This window comes from Helicoverpa armigera, chromosome 31 (assembly GCF_030705265.1).
Source record: "Helicoverpa armigera isolate CAAS_96S chromosome 31, ASM3070526v1, whole genome shotgun sequence".
NCBI classification, from domain to species: Eukaryota; Metazoa; Arthropoda; class Insecta; order Lepidoptera; family Noctuidae; genus Helicoverpa; species Helicoverpa armigera.
In genome coordinates this window covers 221,913-244,019 of record NC_087150.1, presented here as the reverse complement: position 1 = coordinate 244,019, position 22,107 = coordinate 221,913, and the positions used below count along the sequence as shown (strand labels likewise).

The following is a 22,107-nucleotide window of genomic DNA, read 5'->3' as shown; positions in this document are numbered from 1 at the left end:
TAGAAGATTATCCTACTAATATTGTATGTTTGTTATTATTTTACGCAAAAACGGCTGGACCGATTTGGTTGGACACACCACTTGTATTGGGTTATTTCCGCTCGGTAACACCCTTTCGTCAACACTGTTGACGATCGGGAAAAAAAAGTTTCGTTCGTTCACAGTGTTGACGAACGCTGGTTTTTATTTTTAAAATATGGAAAGACTTATCATGGATTTTTTAAATGTTTTAATAGATTATGTTAGATCTTTTGAAACACAATTAACTATAAAATAAAAGTTGCCTTATCATGTGCATAATAACCATTTTACACTAAAATAAGTAGCGTTCGTCAACACTGTGAACGAACGAAACTTTTTTCCCGATCGTCAACAGTGTTGATAAAAGGGTGTTACCGAGCGGGAATAACCCGGACTCGGGTTTGATTCCCGGGTCGGGGTGGAATCGCTTTGTAGGTTTAAAAAAAATCTCAAGGCAGCTCGGAGCCTGGAAGTCGGATTGCCGTCCCATCGGGCTATGAGAGTGAAGGAATAGCTAGTGTCTGCGCAAATGCTCGTGCACTGTAATATGACTGATCTTATATATGTATGAGAACGTCCGTCTTGGCCGATAATTGGCTTGAAGACATCATCATTTAATTTCTTGCCTTTTTCATCAGGCTTCAACTAAATCATGATCCAGAGTCATCAGGGTCAGGGGATTATAAAATAATCTATGTAAGAGAAACTCTAATGGTTTTACTTCAATAAAAGCGTGATAAAAACCGGCCAAGTGCGAGTCGGACTCGTGCACGAAGGGTTCCGTAAATTACAGTTAAATCAACCTATCTCAAAAACTTTAAGAGATACTTTGATCAAACCAAAAATCGTTGAAAGAGTTAATTAGCATGCATCACCTCTATTTTTTTTAGAATTTTATACCCCGTAGTTATAAAAATAGAGGGGGGGGGACATACTTTTTACGACTTTGAGAGCTGATATCTCAAAAACCGTTCACTTTAAGAAAAATGTTTTTTAGAAAACTTTATATCATTTTAAAAGACCTTTCCATTGATACCCCACACGGGTATGTACATCGAAAAAAAAAATTTCATCCCTCAGTTACATGTATGGGGGGCCCCACCCCCAATTCTTTTTTTTACTATTTAGTGTCATATTTTTGTAGCGGTTCATACAACACATATTCCCATCAAATTTCATCACTGTAGTACTTATAGTTTCCGAGTAAATCGGCTGTGACAGACGGACAGACGGACAGACGGACAGACGGACATGACGAAACTATAAGAGTTCCGTTTTTGCCATTTTGGCTACGGAACCCTAAAAATGAGCTCCACCAAGCTCTGACGCCTTAGTATCAAAATACTTGAAACACGTCACAAAGCGAATGAAAACTTCAACACAATTTCGTACAACCGCCGAACAAACACATTATTTGTACAGTTGTTGCATATTTGTTCAATTTAATTATATAAATCTTGTTGAATTTCGTGTACATTCACAGTGGTTAGCAGATACGATTTATCTGTCCACTTGAAGAGTGATCTGAACTCGACATGCGATTGTACCACGGGTTACTGTTGGCTCTGTTAATAATTGTAAGTAGATCTTCTATTGTTTATAAGTGTTGTGACAATAGTGACAGGATGTGTCTGTGTTATACCTATGTGAAAAAGAGTCCACGCATCTTTATAAATTGGTGACGTGCACAAAACGGTTGGAGATGAATGTTAGTAGTATGCAAATTACAAAAAGCTTATTAAAGTACTTCTTTAGATGCCAGATTACCTTCGAAATTAACTGTCAGACAACTATCGGACCAACTGGCCAACGGTTGATAAAAACTACAAAAATCCAGTTGCACCATTTAACTATAACGATAACCAAACCATAACCAGCCGTATACTTCTACCCATTAGTCAAATCGATGATTTGACAACTGAAAATGGTTCGGTCATCGGTAAAAGTTACCTAAATGATGCAACTCAACGTAAAAGTTACGGGAATGGAAAGTAAGCATTCATTCGGGTAATCAAAAAGTTTATCTGTAATTTGCTTATTTGAATACAATTTTTACAAATGTATGAATTCTTAACGAAGTTTTGCCTAGGGCCCGATTCTCCTAATTTTACTTAAGCAACATACGATTCATGTTCGACTGAGATCCAATTCCGACTCGATTACGATTGAAAGGTACATGTGGCATTCCGCTATTTTTTCTTTGAAATAAACGTTTTTATCCTTTTCTGATGATTTACGATTGCAATATGATTGTAGAGCAAACTACCGTATAGACCAAAATCACCAAAATGGCAGACCAATCGCAAACCAATCGAATGTCGTTATAATACGATTGGTCTTATATTAGTAGCAGAATGCCCGATATGGTTAAAACTGCTATTGCGATCATATTGCGATTCGATTTCTATTCAATTTTGACATTACTAACTTAAGAGAATCGGGCCCCTGATGAGGCAATTTCACAACCTTATGCAATACCTAACGTGTAATTTGAAAGCTCCTCTTACGACGTACATTGTTTTATGTTATAGGTCCAAGTGACATTAACTGTTGCCGAACAATCAGGTAAGATTTTTTCCGATATTACACAATTTGTTTGTTATTCCATGCTCGGCAAGTTTTCAAAAAGACTAGGCTCGTAAAAGCAAGTAAAAATCGGTCATTGTATACATTATTGCTAGCACTGCTACGGTATACCGTAGCGATTGTGTTATGTTTCTTCACTTACTGTCAGTTGCACAAAACTCCATTAAATCTATTGCTGTCACTTTTCATCTGGTTGACAAAGAAAGAGTCAGCGATAGATTTAAAAAAGCTTTAACTTTCATGGAGCTTTGTGCAACTGACGGTTAATAGATTGAAATCTTTGCCACAAAGATGTGACACATTACATTTTCAATTTATGGGGGTGAGACGGACAGAATATCCATTTCCCCAAAGAACAGACAGGCGTAGTTCAGTTCTGTTTCTTCTTTAGTTGAGCTTAGCGGGTGTCCGTCATACAATAATCATTTAGAGAACAAGCTAGGCTTGTCGCTAGCATTGACTACTTAGGGACTTGTTAAAGAATGGACGAGAAGACAGGGGAGAAAAGAAAGTTGTAACATCTGAGAAACAGTTTTTTTTGCGATTCTTTGATCAGTTCTGTCCTTTGGGCGAAAGCTAAACTAACCCTTCTCTTGCAGCGAACGATGAAGCCGAAAGGAAACACCATCATCGGCCGAGGAAGCACTCTGACGAACACACTACACACGACGACTACAGCGAGCCGGCCTCAGACGAGGACAACTGGGGCTCGAGACACCGGCATCATAGGAGGAGGGACGATGGTAAGCCTCGCATGAGGACGGGGTGTATAAAGTGGTATAAGTCGTCCCCAGGCGAGGACAGCTCGTGTGAGAGATATAGGTATCATAGGAGGAGGTATGATGGTAAGCCTCACATGAGGACGGAGTGTAGGGATGGTGGTAAGGCGTGCTCAGACGAGGACAGCTGAGGTGCCAGCCAAACTTGCTCGGGGTTTGACAGGAATCAGTTAACAAACAGTCAGACTATGTATTCGGTAATTTAATTGAAAGACCAACGAGGTCTACCTGAAAAAGGCTGCTTGTAAGCAGCCTGGAGCCTGGAGTAAACACCTGGTGAACCAGGTCCTTTTAGAAATCAATGGGGGAGGCCTATGTGCAGCCTATCGAAAGAGTTACCGCAGCCCTGGTACTTAAAGGGCTTAAGAAGGAACATGGTGGGTTTCAATCAGTAAGAGTCTGACACTCATTTGATGATTCCTATTAAAAAATATGTCTGACATGATGATGTTGGGTGTATATTCAAATCATTCACTGTTTTTAAAAATTTATTTTTCAGAAGCAGAACACATAGTCCCCATCTCTGATGATTTGAGAAGAATACTAGGAATTAGAAGTAAGTAGCATTTACTAACTTATCAATCAAGTTTTAGTTAAGTATAATTTACTCTCACTTGAGAAGAGACGAATGATTCTGCAAGTAATGATTTTGCATATTGATATTGCAAATTAAATTGCATAGAACTTGGTAATGATGTAAAATTTGTCGTCCAAAGATCAATTCATCGTCGTCGTGGAGTGCGGTCGGTTTTTGACCTTTGTGATCTTTGACTAACTTGGTTATTAGAGTGTCTGAGTTCTGGCTACCGAAATACCAAAATAAAATAAATATGGATGTTTTGACCTCGATATGCGTTGGCTTCTTGTTACCTAGGTATCGACCGTTGCGGCTAATACTTGTCCAACAGTTATTGAAAATAGTGTTAATGATATGTTCTTGTATTTTCAGGCCACAAGGAATGCAGTGACCTTCTGTATCAGCTGACCGGCCATCACGGTAAGTATTTCTGTATTAATCAAATACTACATGCAGAGGGCATTTTCGTTTTCCTTAACTTAACTTCCTACTAATATTATAAATGCGAAAGTAACTCTGTCTGTTACGCTTCACGTCTAACAACTAAACTGATTTTGAGAACATTTGGTACAGAGATAGAGTTGACCTTGAGAAAGAACATAGGATAATTTTTATCCCGAACTTTTGACGAATTCTCTTGGAAACGCGATATAACCGAACTCCACGCGGGCGAAGCCGCGGGCGGAAAGCTAGTAATATAAAGAAAAGCCCCGTTTCTCTTACTCTCTATTGAGAGTGAGTCTAGTTAGACTGTTCAGTTCATTCAGTTGAAGCTGTTCATTGTGCCACAAGGGGCGACTGCCATTCTGACCACCTCTATCGAGTTACTCGACAACCCGATACGGCGTTACCCTATACTATATTAAGAACCTTATCTGGCTACCCGCCAGACTTAATAGTTTTTTATGTGGATGGTACAACAATTAAAATATTTTCTTCTTCTTCCTCCGAGCCTTTTTCCCAAGCATGTTGGGGTCGGCTTCCAGTCTAACCGGATGCAGCTGAGTACCAGTGTGCCACAAGAAGCGACTGCCTATCTGACCTCCTCAACCCAGTTACCCGGGCAACCCGATACCCCTTGGTTAGACTGGTGTCAGACTTACTGGCTTCTGACTACCCGTACTACAATATAATTACAATATTCTCTTAATTTTCACAAATGATGACAATGTTTAGAGAGCGCGCACCACAAACTTTAAGTTGATCGATAGTTTGTTTGAGCTCATTAATCCCCACGAATATGAACGTTAGTAGGCAAATTAAGTATTTAGCCGGTATCAGACCGACTGAAAACTTTGATTGAAATCAAGATTTGCTTTTTTATATTTTTTTTTACCACTACCGGGTCAGTTGTCGGTCGACTGTTTAATTTGCAATGTGTGGTGTCTAAGCGCCCCTAACAAAAGCTACAAAATAACTGAAAACAAGAAAATTGAGTAAAATTAAAGATTTTTTCTTCCTAATTAATTAACTTAATATCTATTTGAAATACGCAATTGAATTCAGTAAACGGAATGACCACTACAAACAAGGGAATTAGCGATTATCAATAATTGGTGTTGACACAAGTTATAGTGAAGTTTGTTCAGCCGGTGCACCGAGGCTGAAATACGTAGTTACCTTACCCAGCTGCGCAAATAGAGACGGGAAAAATATATTGACTGAACGCGAATATCGGAGAAAACGACGCTGTTGCTTGTATATTTAATTCGACGCAGTATATTGACGCTTTTTTTGGATGACAAACAAATTATAGCTAACTAGCGAGTAGCGACCCGCCCCAACTTCGCACGGAATAACATTATTTCCCCACTATTTAATGGATGTCATTATACATATAAACCTTCCTCTTGAAACACTTTATCTGATAAAAAAAATCGCATGAAAATCGGTTGCGTAGTTTTGAAGATTTAAGCGTATAAGGGACTTAGGGACAGAAAAAGCTACTTTGTTTTATACTATGTAGTGAAGTTTTCGCTAAAGTTAAATTCTTGTTTATCGAGTGAACTGCAGGTTTAGTTACCTAACTAGCCTTGGTGTCAGGGCTTTCTCTACTCCGCTCTACGGCCGTATTGACGGAGTTATAACGACTGCTACTAAGTTGCCCTTTACTAACCACCGCCAACTTTAAGAATCCAGGCAGGCTGCTTTGTGAAAGTTTCTGAAACCTAAAAAGCGATTTCTGCCCGTCCCGGGGATTCGCTTGTGCACAGCAATCGCGTTAAAGTTAATAATCTATACTAATATTATAAAGAGGAAAACTTGTTTGTTTGGTTGTAATGGATAAACTCAAAAACTGCTGGACCGATTTTAAATATTCTTTCACCATTAGAAAGCTATATTATCTGCGAGTAACATAGGCTATATTTTATCCCACGGGACGCGTGAGAAACTGCGGGAAAACGGATAGTATTAAAATATAGTAAAATGATAGAGGTTATTGACCTATCAACGTTTTTCTGAATTCCAAAGTGCCAGATGCAAGCGAATGCAAATATGCGCAGATGCATCTGTGCACTCAGTAACATATAATATTTTGTCTTGAAATATTGACACGCAGTGCAACTATGTCACCTTTTCGAAACATGGGTCAAGTTCAAATTCAATAGTGGTTAAATAGTGATTTTGACCTTAATCATGAGACCCAATCTCAAGTTTACCTACTCTTTCATATGAAGAAAAAAATATTCAAATCGGTCTAATAACTCTTCGATAAATCAAGTAACGAGGACAAAAAAACTTCTTCCTTTATTTGAATTCAACCATAGGCATAGGCAACCATAGAACCTACAGTTTAATCTGCAGTGGGAGGGGGCTGCATCAATGTCTATCATCATCATCATCATCTCAGTCATAGGACGTCTACTGCTGAACATAGGCCTCCCCCTTAGATCTCCACAGATACCTGTTGGAGGCGACCTGCAACCAGCGTCGACGGCGACCTTTATAAGGTCGTCTGTCCACCTTGTTGGTGGACGTCCTACGGTGCATGTCTTCCAATGTCTATATCTAGGCTAAAATGATTTTCTTTTGTTTTCAGACGAGACCTCTGCCTTGAAGTACATCGAAAGCATCACAGGACTGACTGGTTTGTACTAGTTTTTAAACGAAACATTTACTTACTAACAGCTAGATTCTTCATCAAAAGTAAAGCCAAAGTAATGTCATAAAGTAAAAGTAACGGTCAAATTCGTTTTATCTATTAGTTTTGCTGTTACTTTAGCCTTGAAAAAACAAAGACCGTTACTTTTACTTTACGACATTACTTTGGCTTTTACTTTTGATGAAGAAACAGGCTGTTACTGTTACAGCTCACTATATCCAGGGCTTAGACTTATATTTAGAGCTGTTAAATTCATGGAATTTCAATCAACGATCAAGTTCTGCTGCTGCCGCTGCGGCTGCGGAGAAACTCAAGCGGCGGGTAGTGGCCTACGAAACGATATTGTCAAACCGTTTTGGTTGGAACCCTAGGGGAGTCCGAATGCCCACGTTCTTTTTAAGAACCTTTCTAAACGACTGGTTGACACTTCGCGTGACTAAAAGGCTGGCACTATCTTGGATAAAGGATAAGCATTGCTATCCAGCGTGGTAATGCTGCTAGCCTTTTGAGTACGCTCCCAGTCGACAGCGAAAAGAAGTTTTTTGACGCTTTTCAGTGTAACATCTTTTATAATATTTTTAAGAAAAACTTGTAAATAGCTCTGTACATATTTTTGTTGAAATAAAATGTAAAATCAACAATCTATTGAACTGATTCTGTTGACAGATGAGCATCAAGTGTTCGAGTTCCTGAGGAAGGCGAAGGGTTCCAGGAGTTGGAAATACGTGGTGGAATTCCTGAAGCTCATGGATGATGCTCCATGTAAGTATTTCAATAAATAAATACCAGTAAGGTAAAATGTAGTTTAGCCTTTGGCAACGTCGCCAAATTGGAGGCGTGGCCACGAGCTACAGTTCCCTACGTGGCTTCTGGCTACCGGGTACAGCTTGGCGACGCTACCACAGTTGCCACTATAATGTACAGGGTAAAGCGCACCTCCCTCACTCAGTCGCCAGTGTGGTCGCCAGTCAGCCGCCATTTTATGACGCTCACTCGAAAATACAGTACTTATTTGATCCAACTGACTGTCGAGACGCCACTCGACTTGGCGACCTGCAGATGCCAGAAGTAGCCAGACCTGCGCCGCTGGCGTCGTCGCCATGGCGTCTTAGTGAGGCAGGGCTCTTAGGTACCATACATTTCAATAACAACTGCTTGGATACGTAGCCAGCGACGTCGCCATTGGCGTCTTAATGAGGCAGAACTCTTAACCGTTGATTTTGTTTTGCAGATATCAACACTATTGTGGAGCTGTTGAAACAAATGACAAACGAGAATGGTGAGAACACTTATTTTAAGACCTTTGTGTCAATCTTTGCTAATGTTGTCGCGCTTTATTGCCTAAACTAACTGAACCGATTGTGAATTAATGAAATTATACACAGAAAGTAGAAAGTAGATCTAGGTTCTTATCATCAATAAAGACTCAAATAATGTCCGAAACACGGAGAAACTGTCAGTTCTGGCAGTCGTTACGGTTAGAAGCCAGAAAGTCTGACGGGTCGGGACTGATCGGGTCACCCGGGTTAGTGGGTTGGTCATATATTTAGCTGCATCCGGTGAGCCTGGCAGCCGACCTCAACATAGTTGGAAAAGGCTCGGCAGATGATGATGAGTCGTGAGACGAAGCAACTGATTCTAACCCTTCCCCACGAGTTGAGTCGTATGATCTTTACTTTCTCCTTTGCACCATTTATTATCATCGGCACAAATCTTGAGCGCTGACCTTCACCTGCGCAGAATTGTTTTATTGGGTCCCTTTTGTGGTATGAAGTGAGGCGCGAGAGCGGAGTAAAGCGGTAATTGGCCCGCAGTGCATAGCGTCATAGCCGTCACTCGGGATTGGTTCTTTGCTAATAAATCACTTCTGCGCAGGTGAAGGTCAGCGCTCAAGATTCGTGCCGATGATTATATCTCAATAAGTTTTTGATAAGATATGTATTGTATGTATAAAATGTTTCGTTTATAGCCCTCCGTAACTGAATGATGTAATTTCAGACGTATTGAAGGCGTTTGCTGTGATGAAGCCTCTGATCGGCCATGATGACTTCGACGGCATTTACGAAAGTCTGCAGAAAATTTCGGGTGAAAAAGGTAAGGTTTTTGCTATAGACTTCATATTCCAATACTCGTTAAGAGCTTTTGTAGATTGCAGTCGTCCTTTAGTTTAGCTGATATTCTTATCAAGTTTTTAGTTATCTTACACCAGTACGTCGATTGTATAAAATTCGAACAACAACTCGCAATTCACTTCACATTTCACTTCGCTATTCACTCTCACTTCACATTCGGCCTAAATGTCATCTCATACTTTACCTGTCGAAATCTCGAGTTTAATTTAGTTCAACTCGCAAACACGCTCGAAAGAGTAGCGCTAGTGTAGTAACTCACGGCGGATTCAGATTGAAGCTTGTAGAATCACACTGAACTACTAAGATCGTTTTTTGAGGTTCCGTACCCAAAGGGGAATACGGGACCGTATTACTAAGACATCCCTTCGCGTGAGAACCTTTGGTGCGCAAATTCGACTGATATTTGGCTCTAAGTAACATGTAGTTTGTAAAATTTTCAGATCCGCACGAAATTGCTGATTATTTCAAGCATATTGCTCACACAAGTGGTAAGTATCGTTTATTTAAAGAAATAACATTGAATTATCCTCACTCAATACACGCTGGATGCAGGTCGCCTCCAACAGGTATCTGTGGAGATCTAAGGGGGAGGCCATGTTCAGCAGTGGACGACCGCCGGCTGAGATGATGATGATGATCTTCACTAGTATCACAAATGCGAAGCAACTCCGTCTCTGTCGGACATTCAGAGTCTGTGCATCACTCACGCCAACACTACAAAACTGACTTAAATAGTACCTATACAGAATCTAGAGCCTGAGATATATATATATGATATGTATTTATCAATGTTAAATTGTTGAATGTTAAAATTGTATATAACCAATGTTGAATTGTAATTGTAATCTATACTAATATTATAAAGAGGAAAACTTCTTGCACCATTCGAAAGCTACATTATCCACGAGGCTATTTTTATCCCGGTACGGGCAGTAGTTGCCACGGGACGCGGGTGAAACCGCGGGAAAACGGCTAGTTTAATTATAATAAAATTGTAAAAGACAGCTGTGTTGCTGGGAAGTTTGTTCTTCACCACTTCTTCCCAGCCATGACACTAGGAAGTGGTGAAAGGGGGGCGTTTTGGGGGTGCTGTCCTTTTGTAAATTTGACGTGAAGTGCTAAAAACTAGCCTAGTTTCAATAAACGTTTTTCAATTTGACTTTCAGGAGTTGAAGGCGTGAAGCTTGAGATCTTGAAGTTGACGAGTGGTATTGGACCAGCGGAGTTCCCCAAGCTTCTCGAAGTACTGCTGCCTGAGATAGGTGAGAATACTGTTCACTACAGCTTTTCAAATTCTTTAGTGACACTCCTAGATGGACGGACAATCTGGCCAAGGTCGACGGAAAGCGATTTTTCGAAATTTTGCGAAAGTTATACCATTTAATAGTATTTACCTATTTGTTGCTTAGTTATTGTAAAGTTTTATGTTGATTCTAATTATTTTTGTTACCTTTTTTTTCAATTTTCTTTATTTTTAAGTCTCCTTTTGACTGACTTTTGAAGTCGTGTAAAAAAAAATAAAAAAAAAATCTTCAGAAAAATCATTCATCAATCATTTATTGGCACAAAATAAGACAAAATCAAACAGAAGACAAAAGATGGAAAAAGTAGTTACATAAAAAAAATAACTTGGACTGCAATCAGTCAGACAATTTATGATGTTAGCATCATCTTGGGCAAAATACATCATTTTAATCAGGTTTTACTTTTATAGACTTTGATTTTTTTCCACAGATATGAAGGGAGCATTCAATCTGCTTATTTTGGGCACGAGGACCTTAGGTATGTACAAAACATATATTGATATTACACTTGCTTATGTACTTCGTTATGTACTCCCTTTATATACTTCCTTATGTACTTAAATCAGGTCCTGGATAGAGGTACTCGCACAACACTAGTTTCTGAAACTACCGACACTTATTTTGATTTGTTTACTCAACATTGTATACTACATGTTTGGACTTTAAAAGAGACTATGACCCTTGAGTTTGTTTCAGCGTTTCTTCTCAGGGATCAGTCATTAGGAAATGCCGACCTAAGCGTTCTTAAAAATGACGTAAAAGTGATGTAATGTCCAACTTGCAAAATAAACGATTTCATTTCAACTTTCAGACATCGGCGACGCAATCACAGCTGTCAACCGATTGTTGAAGACCAGCTCACTCACCGAGAGCATAATTCTATTGAGAACTGTAACTAAGCAGACACGTAAGTACCTACGACCTTTCAATTTCATCTTCTGTACGAACTAAAATAAGGTACAGTCAACTACAGGTCAGTGGTAACAGATTTATAGGAAAATCGTACTTATTACTATTGAGTTAAGGTGCATGACAGTTACCACTGATGTGCAGTCTACTGTACTAACAAAGTGGCCTACTGGATAAAGAACCAACCTCTCGAGTATGAAGGTGTGGATTCCAGGTCAGGCAAGTACCAATGCAACTTTTCTAAGTTTGTATGTACTTTCTAAGTATATATTTTGCACACCAATTGCTGATAAAAAGGTCAACTGGTCAATTACTGATAAACATCTTGAGGTAACCTGGACTATAAAGTCTGAAATTATCAACCCGAATTAAGCAAGCGTGGTGATTAATGCTCAATTCTTCTCCGTGTGAGAGGAGGCCGCAGCCCAGCAGTGGGACGATAAAAAGGCTGTAACGACGAATTAAACATTGGCACTAACAAAATATAAATGCGAAAGCCTGTCATAGAATTTTGTTTAGCATTTTATAAGTAAGAAGTATTAATGTTTTTTTTTTCTTTCAGAAACGAAATACGCCTTAGAAGAACTGACGCAATCCTTGAATCGCGGCAGTAAGTATTTACAGTTCAGCTCTCAAATACAATGAATTGTCAAAACTCTATTGGCCATGCGAAAAATACCAAAAACATCAAATTCAGAACGACAAAGTTCTATCTCTTGTGGTGAACGCACGTCTATGAGCCTAAGGCCGTGTACAGAAAGAAAGCTGGAAGAAGCTTTCACGCATGAGTGACGCAACTGCAGCGTTTTTTAGGGTTCCGTACCTCAAAAGGAAAAAACGGGACCCTTATAGGATCACTTTGTTGTCCGTCTGTCTGTCTGTCTGTCTGTCTGTCTGTCTGTCTGTCTGTCTGTCTGTCTGTCAAGACCCTTTATCTCAAGAACGCGTGGACGTATCAAGCTGAAATTCACATGAAATACTCAGGTCTATTGCCTCTTTAAGCTGTGAAAATATCAAACTTCTAAGCCAAGCCAATCAAAAGATACAGCCGATTATGTCGATATTTCCAACAAATTTTCGACACTCGCAAAGGAATCAAAACCTACAGGATACTTCCCGTAAACTCAGAGTCTTGAAATTTGGCATGAAGCATTGTCATATAATGCAAATATAGGAAAAATTCCGAAAATCTCATTTTTTTAGTTATATAACATAAAAAAAATATTTTAATATAATGAAACTTACTACCTTACTTCTCACGAACGAATAAAGGTATCAAATTGAAATTTATACCAAATACTTAGGTCTATTGTCCCTTTAGGTAGTGAAAAAATCAAATTTCTAAGTTAACGCGATCAAAAGATACAGCAGTTATACCGACACCTTAGACGAATTTCCGTCACACGCTAGGGAATCAAAACCTACAAGGTACTTCCCGTGAACTCAGAATCTTGAAATTCGGCAAGAAGCAACGTTATAAAGTACAGATAAAGGAAAAATTGCGAAAATGATAAATTTGAAGTTACATAAAACATTAAAACATCAGGTGTAAACATCAAATATTTTCCTCATTTCAATGGAGAATTTAAACGACCAAGTTTGACGGATTTGAGAAATCATTTCTTTGTAGTGAAAGAGTATACTCGCCTTTTATTTCCATTGTCATCAGGTCAGGATCTGATGATGGAAATCCTGAGAAATCGAGGGCAACTATCAGAAATTGTAGGCATGCATAGGATTAAAACTTGATTCTCAGATGTATGTCTGGTGATACTATCAAACAGTGAAGGTTTCGAGCTTACTTGATGATGGAGACGTGAGAAAGTCGAGAGAACTCCTTAACGGTATGTTTTAGTTACGTCGTGTTTGGGCTCATATTTATTTATTTATTATTTATCTACATACATTTACCATTACAGGTTACCCCAATGCGATTAGGTCTAGAAGTCGGTGTCTAGAGGATGCATCTATATTTATTTAACCACCGAGATCTAGACCGATGCATATAAACAGTTTTCTTGTTGTTTTTGGAAGTTGTTTTTTTTGTAAAAAGTTTTTATTTTTAACTTTTGTGAAAAGTTCTCGTCAATACGAATAAAATAAGCCCAAACACGTGGTAGTTGCAACATACCGTTCAGGAGTTCCCTCGACTCTCTGTAGTCTCCATAATCAAATCAGCTTCAAACCTTTACTGTTTACCAGTACCCTCAAAAATACAGTCACATGTCTGGTTTTGATTCGATGCGTGCCTACAATATTCAAGAGTTGCCCTCGATATCTCAGGGTTTCCAGATCCTCATCAGATCCTGGTCATCCGAATTGGCATCTTCCTTCTTTATGAAAAGTCTTTAACAATAAAAACTAGCATTGCAACCTCTACTATCCTCTGAAACTGCTTGTCTTTTATATTTTTCAAACGATCCTGGACATTCGTCTCCATGGAATTTTAATAAAATATTTATATTCAAAGAAACGTCATACCATTCTCCACGATTTAAAACTACTTTGATTCATGTCCGCCACTTTTTACAAAGCGGGTCAGATATGCCCAATGACCTTTAAAACATAATTAGTTATTTTCAATCAGATTTCTGAATGATGACAATAAAATGTTGTATATAAATAACTTTTACAAGGTACTGGCCTACTATTTTAGTTATATTGTAAATTAAAAAATATTAACTATTTTGACTCTCACGAAATTACCATAACTATGTTTGTTCTAAACTGAACGGTTGGCGCAAGACTCACTTTTTATCTATACAGGATTTGTACGGAACCCTCGGTGCGCGAGTCCGACTCGCACTTGGCCGGTTTATTTTTCTTTTTATGTTCATTGTTTGTTTTGTCCCTTATTTATTTTTGCTTCCTTATTTATCTTTCTTCTTTCTTTCAATCTGGAAACTTGTAAGCGCTTATCGACGCTTGTTTGTTCATTTATTTTCCTGCGTGGGTTACCACCTGTGGGTTCGGTTCGTTTCCAAGAGAAGTCTTCAATAGTCCGGGATAAAAACTATCCAGTATCCTATGTTCTTTCTCAAGGTCAACTCATATATTATGTGAATTTATGGTATATTTTGTGAATGTTTAATTATTTCTTCAGGTTTGAGGGTGATTATAGAGAACCTGTATAAGGTGGGTGGCTGTGACAGCTTGCTGCAAGTACAACAGATATTCAATGAAGTGTTCGGAACTGACAGTAAGTACTGCATACTTAAGAGCTCTGCCTCATTAAGACGCCATGGCGACGTCGCCAGCGGCGCAGGTCTGGGGCCCGATTCTCCTAATTTTACTTAAGCGACATACGACTTACATTCGACTGAGATCCAATCACGACTCAATTACGATTGAAGCGTATGTGGCATTCCGCTATTTTTTCTTTGAAATAAACGTTTTATCCTTTTCTGTCATTCAATAATATAATCAATGAATCATTTTGTCTGCAAATGATTTGCGATTGCAATATGATTGTAGAGCAAACTACCGTATAGACCAAAATCACCAAAATAGCAGACCAATCGCAAACCAATCGAATGTCGTTAGAATACGATTGGTCTTATATTAGTAGCAGAATGCCCGATATGGTTAAAACTGCTATTGCGATCTGATATTCTCCTAAGTTAATAATGTCAAAATCTAATAAGATTCGGGAGAATCGGGCCCCTGGCTACTTCTGGGTCGCCAAGTCGAGTGACCATGGCGTCTCGAAAGTCAATGTTTACGTCGTCGCTGAAGAAATCGCACGCTCACTGGCTACCATATTAGCGACTGAGTGAGCGAGGTGCACTTTACCGTGTATATTATAGTGGCAACCGTGGCCACGTCGCCAAGCTGCCAGAGTATCCAGAAGCCACGTAGAGAACTGTAGGTCGTGGCCACGCGTCCAATTTGGCGATGACGTCAAACCGTCGCCAAGTGAGTTAGGTACCATATATTTCAATATTAACTGCTTGGATACGTAGCCGGCGACTTAGCTATTGGCGTCCTAATGAGGCAGAGCTCTAAGTATACCTACCTAGCTAGTTCACGCCAAACTTTTTGTCGGTACTGAACATTGCGTGAGTCATTGCGCAATTACCATTTTTCACGAAGGTTCGGGAAAATGTATGATTCATAAGTACAGATACATAAGATGCCAGCAGGTCAACCAATCCGACTCTGTCAAATTTGACAGAGCCGACCTTCACCACTTCCCAGATATGCGTTTTTGCTGGGAAGAAGAAGTGGTGGAACAAACTCCCCAGCAACACAATTCTGTCTGTATTGTTTGATGAACAACCGTATACAGTTTGTGATACGTACTATACTGTGCGTACTATACTTCATTTTCATACTGATTTAGGAGCCCAAACAAACTAGTGGCCGACAAAAAGTTTGCAGTAAGGATACCTATTTCGAAAATTCCATATTGATTTAACTACTTCTACAAGTATATTAAACTATCAACAAACCTCTTTTGCAGACATAGTGGCGGTGATTCACAAGATTAACCAGGTGACGAAGCGTCAGTATGCGCTGTACTTCCTCAACTCCCTGGTGGATGTCACGCAGACGAAGAACATTCGAGAAGCCGCCGACGTCATACTGGGACTCACGGATAGACAGTGTAAGTAATATCATCATCCTCCGAGCCTTTTTCACAACTATGTTGGGGTTGGCGTCCAGCCTAACCGGATGTAGCTGAGTACCAGTGCTTTACAAGAAGCGACTGCCTATCTGACTTCCTCAACCCAGTTACCCGGGCAACCCGATACCCCTTGGTTAGACTGGTGTCAGACTTACTGGCTTCTGACAACCCGTAACGACTGTCGAGGATATTCAATGACAGCCGGGACCTACAGTTTAACGTGCCATCCGAAACACAGTCACTAGTGTCTAAGATATACTTAGAAAGTACATACAAACTTAGAAAAGTTGCCTTGACGTATTCATACTTGAGACAAAAAAAGTCAGTTTTACTTTATAAAAAGTTTTTTTACTTTCCAGTGTCTCTTTTGGACGTATTGGAGCAACTCCGCATCAGATCAGGTCATGAAGATATCATCGACTTCTTTAAGAGACTCATGTCCATTACTGGAACCAAATGTAAGTAGTAACTTACTTCACAAACTCTTATGTTAATTAATAATGGCGTCCACGGCCGATTTCGGCCACGGCGGCTGTTCTCACTTAAGGAGATCAGCCAGCTGCGCATGACATATTATAGTGCACGAGCATTCGCTTGGACACAGGTGCACTCACTATTCCTTCACTCTCATAGTGCGATGGGACGGCAATCCGACACGACCGGTAAGAGATCAGGCGCAGGACCAACATTAACGTGCTCTCCGATGCACGGGTGTACCAATCACCAACCTTTAGACCAGAGGTTCTTAACCGGTGGTCCGCGAACCATTGGTGGTCCCTGGAGGCATTCCAAATGATCCGGCGACGATGCGTTATCTAACTTTTCTATGTTGTTTCAGCTGTGCAAGAAGCCTGGCAGGTGTTGATAACGGTCACATCTACCACCGGTGAGTAAAAACATTACGAACTTTTCAAAATATTGCAATGACTGAGCTGAATCAAAAACCATTCTCTCTCTGATCAGAGATCTATATGTAAACACTTTTTAGTACTATTTATTTAAAATAAATAAATATGTAGGTAGGTACATATGTCACCGGAAAATAACAAAACTCGTAAGTTGATTTTTCTAGGTAATTGATCAACTCTCGAAAAATAATAAACGGCAACTGAAATGTACTATTTAACGCATTGAATTTTAGCTAATTGGCCAATTTGTGGATGATTTTACTTGTAGCAAGCATTATAGTTAATTATTAAATTACGGCTAGGTACCGTAAGTTGACCAATTAGCTAAAATTCAAACTACACTTTTTGAGCGCCCCCAAAACGCCCGCCTTTCATCACTTGCTATGTGTTACCGGAAAGATGGACTCAATTCTTATATAACGTTACTAGCGACGCGCCCCGGCTTCGCACGGGATAACATTATTTCCCCACTATTTAATGGATGTCGCCTATCTTCTTTCTATATAAATAAAAATTAAAAGCGCCTTCCGTTGTCACGACATAACATGAAAACGGCTTGACCGGTTTGGCTGAAAATTAGAGGGGAGGTAACTTAGACCCGGGAGAAGGTTTTAGGATAGTTTTTGTCACCATCCTGCTACGGGACGCGGGTGAAACCGCGGGTGAAAGCTAGTTATACATATAAACCTTCTTCTTGAAACACTTTATCTGATAAAAAAAACCGCATGAAAATTGGTTGCGTAGTTTTGAAGATTTAAGCGTACAAAGGGACGTAGGGATAGAAAAGGCGACTTTGTTTTATACTATGTAGTGATTTTCCTTTCAGATATATTCGTGTTCTTCGACAAAGTGAACAAGTATACGAGCGTGGAGGTCGTAGTGTTCCTCGAGACGATACTACGAGTCACCAATGCTACCAACATCAGAGTAGCGGCCGCCATGTTGGCTAAAATCTGCGGGTTAGACGGTAAGATGACAATTCGCACATACTTTTTTTAGGGTTCCGTTTCCAAGAGAATTCTTCAAAAGTCCGGGATAAAAACTATCCTATGTTCTTTCTCAAGGTCAACTCCATTTCTGTACCAAATTGTATCAAAATCAGTGGTTTAGACGTGAAAGCGCAACAGACAGACAGACAGACAGAGTTACTTTCGCATTTATAATATTAGTAGGGATGGATTTCCGCAAAGTAATGCCTGATTCCATCAATTATTGCTCCTATATTTCTGACGCAGTCGCGTTTTATTAATTTGAACTTTGCTTGTTTACAGATTTCTTCGACATCATTCTGGTGATATTTGAAATAACGGAAATGGGTATGTATGATTACTTTACATCACTTAGGTACAGTCAACTGCAGGTCAGTGGTAACAGTTTTATAGGAAAATCGTACTTATTACTATTGAGGTGCATGACAGTTACCACTGATGTGCAGTCTACTGTCTAGATATTTGAAACTAGATTTAGAGAGTTTTGACATTATTCAATTTTTACAGATATCGTCAAATTCTTCGAGAACATAATAACGATCAGCAAAGCATTCTGTAAGTACCTTCTTATCTTTAACTATATTAGGGAGTCTTAGGTAAACCGGCCCTGGTACAAGGCTTGCGAAGGAACATGATGTGATTTAGTCAGTAAGAGTCTGACACTCCCTCACCGCTGCTAACCCACAGCGGGATCATTTGTTGATTTCCCATAAAAAATAAATACAAAAAGTACACAAACCTACTCAGCTCAATCATTTTTTTTTCCACAGATTTAGAGGAAGCTGTCCTTGTAACTGAAGATTATACGTCTACAGACAGTAAGTACCAAGTCGTCCAAAATAATCAGAAGTAATTATGCGTCTTAAAATGTCAAATATCATGGGTAATGGATATTGAATTCTGATATAAACTGGATATAAGTTATGTCTTAGAGGTATATCTACTCGCAAAATATTGGATTCATAGACTATAGAAATCGATAGTAGTCGATCTATTGTTGTAAATAACTGTTTTGTGTATGAAGACTTCATAATTTTGTTAGTATATATTTTCAATCCTTCCCCATGTGAGAGGAGGCCTGTGCCCAGCAGTGGGACGATAAGAAGGCTGACGATGTTGACAATCGAAACAAAATACATACGTAACTTTTCTCTCTTTGAACAGATTTCATCGACGCATTGAGGGACTTGAGAAGAGCTACTGGACAACCAAGTGAGTATCTGCTGCATTTTATAAAACTGTACAGTCAACTTCAGGTCAGTGGTAACAGTTTTATAGGAAAATCGTTCTTATTACTATTGAGTTAAGGAGCATGACAGTTACCACTGATGTGCAGTTTACTGTACTTTTCCATGCACAATATTCTAGGACAATATTTGACCTCTTAGTTAGTCACTGGCCTACTGATGTAAATGTTATTAAGAATTCTAACTGCCTCGTTGGTCTAGTTCTCGGGTTCGATTCCCGATTTTTTGTGGGTTTAAGGAACTTTCACAAAGCTGCCAGGAGTCTGAAAGTTGGTGATTAATTATACTCGTGCACCGGAGAGCACGTTAATGTCGGTCCTACGCCTAATCTCACTATATTCGTGTCGAATTGCATTTGATTGATCTACATATATGACAATCGGATAAGAGGACATAATTAATAATATCCAAATTTAAGCAAGTCATCCATCATCATCTTCCGAGCCCTTTTCCCAACTATGTTGGTTTCGGCTTCCAGTCTAACCGGATGTAGCTGAGTACCAGTGCTTTACAAGGAGCGACTGCCCTATCTGACCCCCTCAACCCAGTTACCCGGGCAACCCGATATTCCTTGGTTAGACTGGTGTCAGACTTACCGGCTGCTGACAACCCGTACCAAACTTAAGCAAATATTAAAATAAATTATCTATTTAAATTTTTCAGCCATGATAAAAGCGATAGACTACATAAAACAGAACAAACCTCGCATCGCTCGATCGACGACCACTTCCACGACTACAGTTCGTCCAACAACAACCACTGAAGAGTATTACAGCGAAGAAGTATACGACGACGATGATTTCTCCGATGAAGAAGCTACTACAGCTTCTTCATCGGATACAGAGAAAGAATGGACCACTAGAGACAAACCGGTTCATACCGGATCTAATCAGGAACAAGATTATGGAGAAAATGATAAAACTGTCAATAAGAAAGACACTGAAAAGAATACCAGTTCTAACGATGAGGATTACGAAGATGATGAATCTGTTCATACTAAAAAGAAAATAACTACATCTACTGATGAACATGATACTAATATACAAAGAAAGAACACTCATGTTAAGAAATATACCACTTCTGAAGACGATTATACTACTAATGATGATGAAACAATATCTGATGTAAATGAAGACACCGAGGATGATGAAATTGATATATCTTCTACGAAAAAAACTAATTCACATAAACACGCAAGTTCCACTGATGAACATGATTCTGAACATAAACATACCTCTTCCACTGATAAACATTCTAATAACAAAGATGATTATGAAGATGATGAAGACAGCATTGAGGACCAAAATGACGAAAACGCTACAAGTGTAATATCTGCTGAGAAACAAACAACTACCAATGATGAAGAAACTACTGATGATGAATCTACTTCTAAAACACAGACTGTTACCAGAAAGCAATCTTCTACGAAACACAACACTTCTAACAAAGAAAATAATGATACTGAAGATGATGAAGATTTCACTACGTCTACTGTGGATGACGATGACGATACTGACGAACAAACAAACAACAGAAAGAAACATGTCACTACTAATCATGAACATAGAAAATCAAGTGAAGGCCAAGATAATTCTGACAACCAAGACAGTATAGATGAAGATAATTTTACTGATGAAAAGACTACTGAATATTTAGGCTCCAAAACGTACTTTACAACTGAATCAAGTACTATTAAAGATGATGATGGAGTAGACATAGAAGATATTACTACAACGGACTCTAGTGCTATACAGGATGCTGATACTAGTGACTCCATTACTACAAAGAGCACTATTGAACAGGACGACAATGCAATAACAACAGACAGAACTCGTACTGTAGAAGTCACGACTGGTGACATTAGCGCTGCAGATGAAAGTACCATAAAATCAAGCACAACTGAAAACGCCTACACTATTACAGAAGGTACAGAAGGTGTTACCACCACTGAAAGCGCTACTACTAACACAAAAGACGATGTTGTCGTTAATACCGACAAAGGTGCTGTCACCACAAAAGAAGATGCTGTTACCTTGACAGAAGGAGATGTTTCTGCAGATAGCGATGTTACCACTACAGAAGGGGCTGTTACCAACACAGAAGGCTCTACTACTAACACAGAAGACGATGTTGTCTCCACTGAAGATGATGTAACTACCGATGAAAGTGTTGTTACCTTGACAGAAGGTGCTGTTACTACGGGAAGCACTATTACCACAACACAGGCCTCAATTGACTTCACAGATGGCACTATTGCTACAACTGAAGGCACCTTTAATAACACAGGCAGCGCTGCTTCTACAACTGAAGGTGACTTAACTAAAGAAGATGCGGCTACCACAGAAGGTGTTGTTACTATAACAGAAAATGCCTTTACCGCCAGTGAAGGAGCTATTACCGACTCAGAAGGCACTGTTACATCGGAAGGCGCTATTAGTACGACGGAAAGCACTGTTATCGTCACGGATGCCGCAGTTACGGCCACAGAAGGTGCTGTGACCACCACAGAAGGCGCTGTTTCCACAGAAGGCTCTATTAACGACATAGAAGACACTGTTACCGCCACGGATGCTGCAGTTACGGCCACAGAAGGCGATGTAACTACAATGGAAAGTGCTATTACCACAACACAAATCTCTATTGCCTCCACAGAAGGTACCGTTACTTCAACAGGAGGTGCTGTTATTATCACAGAAGGCGCTGTGACTACAACTGAAGGCGCGCTTACTACAGAAGGTGATGTAACTAAAGAGAATGCTGTTACCACCACAGAAGGCGCCGTTACTATCACAGAAAGCGCACTCACTGCCATTGAAAACGCTGATATCTCGACAGAAAGCGCTATTACCACAGAAGGTGTTATTATACCCACGAAAGGAACTACTGGCACAGAAGGCGCTATTAGCACAGAAGGTGTTATTATAC

The 22,107-nt window shown here is 39.5% G+C and overlaps 1 protein-coding gene across 1 annotated transcript in view; it reads left to right on the top strand.

Moving 5' to 3' along the window:
- The first annotated feature begins 1,480 nt into the window (after positions 1-1,480).
- The window catches only part of LOC110380133 (serine-rich adhesin for platelets), a 32,561-nt gene continuing 11,934 nt past the window's right edge, over positions 1,481-22,107 (top strand). The window contains exons 1-24 of the mRNA XM_064043167.1: positions 1,481-1,598; positions 2,553-2,586; positions 3,207-3,350; positions 3,886-3,942; positions 4,336-4,383; positions 7,004-7,051; positions 7,733-7,828; positions 8,298-8,345; positions 9,065-9,160; positions 9,639-9,686; positions 10,365-10,460; positions 10,933-10,980; positions 11,314-11,409; positions 11,974-12,021; positions 14,515-14,610; positions 15,874-16,017; positions 16,398-16,496; positions 16,877-16,924; positions 17,773-17,913; positions 18,218-18,262; positions 18,443-18,490; positions 18,706-18,753; positions 19,100-19,147; positions 19,846-22,095. Coding sequence (XP_063899237.1) covers positions 1,557-1,598; positions 2,553-2,586; positions 3,207-3,350; positions 3,886-3,942; positions 4,336-4,383; positions 7,004-7,051; positions 7,733-7,828; positions 8,298-8,345; positions 9,065-9,160; positions 9,639-9,686; positions 10,365-10,460; positions 10,933-10,980; positions 11,314-11,409; positions 11,974-12,021; positions 14,515-14,610; positions 15,874-16,017; positions 16,398-16,496; positions 16,877-16,924; positions 17,773-17,913; positions 18,218-18,262; positions 18,443-18,490; positions 18,706-18,753; positions 19,100-19,147; positions 19,846-22,095 — 3,916 coding nt within the window. The 5' untranslated portion in view covers positions 1,481-1,556. The remainder of the gene's footprint in view (positions 1,599-2,552; positions 2,587-3,206; positions 3,351-3,885; positions 3,943-4,335; positions 4,384-7,003; positions 7,052-7,732; positions 7,829-8,297; positions 8,346-9,064; positions 9,161-9,638; positions 9,687-10,364; positions 10,461-10,932; positions 10,981-11,313; positions 11,410-11,973; positions 12,022-14,514; positions 14,611-15,873; positions 16,018-16,397; positions 16,497-16,876; positions 16,925-17,772; positions 17,914-18,217; positions 18,263-18,442; positions 18,491-18,705; positions 18,754-19,099; positions 19,148-19,845; positions 22,096-22,107) is intronic.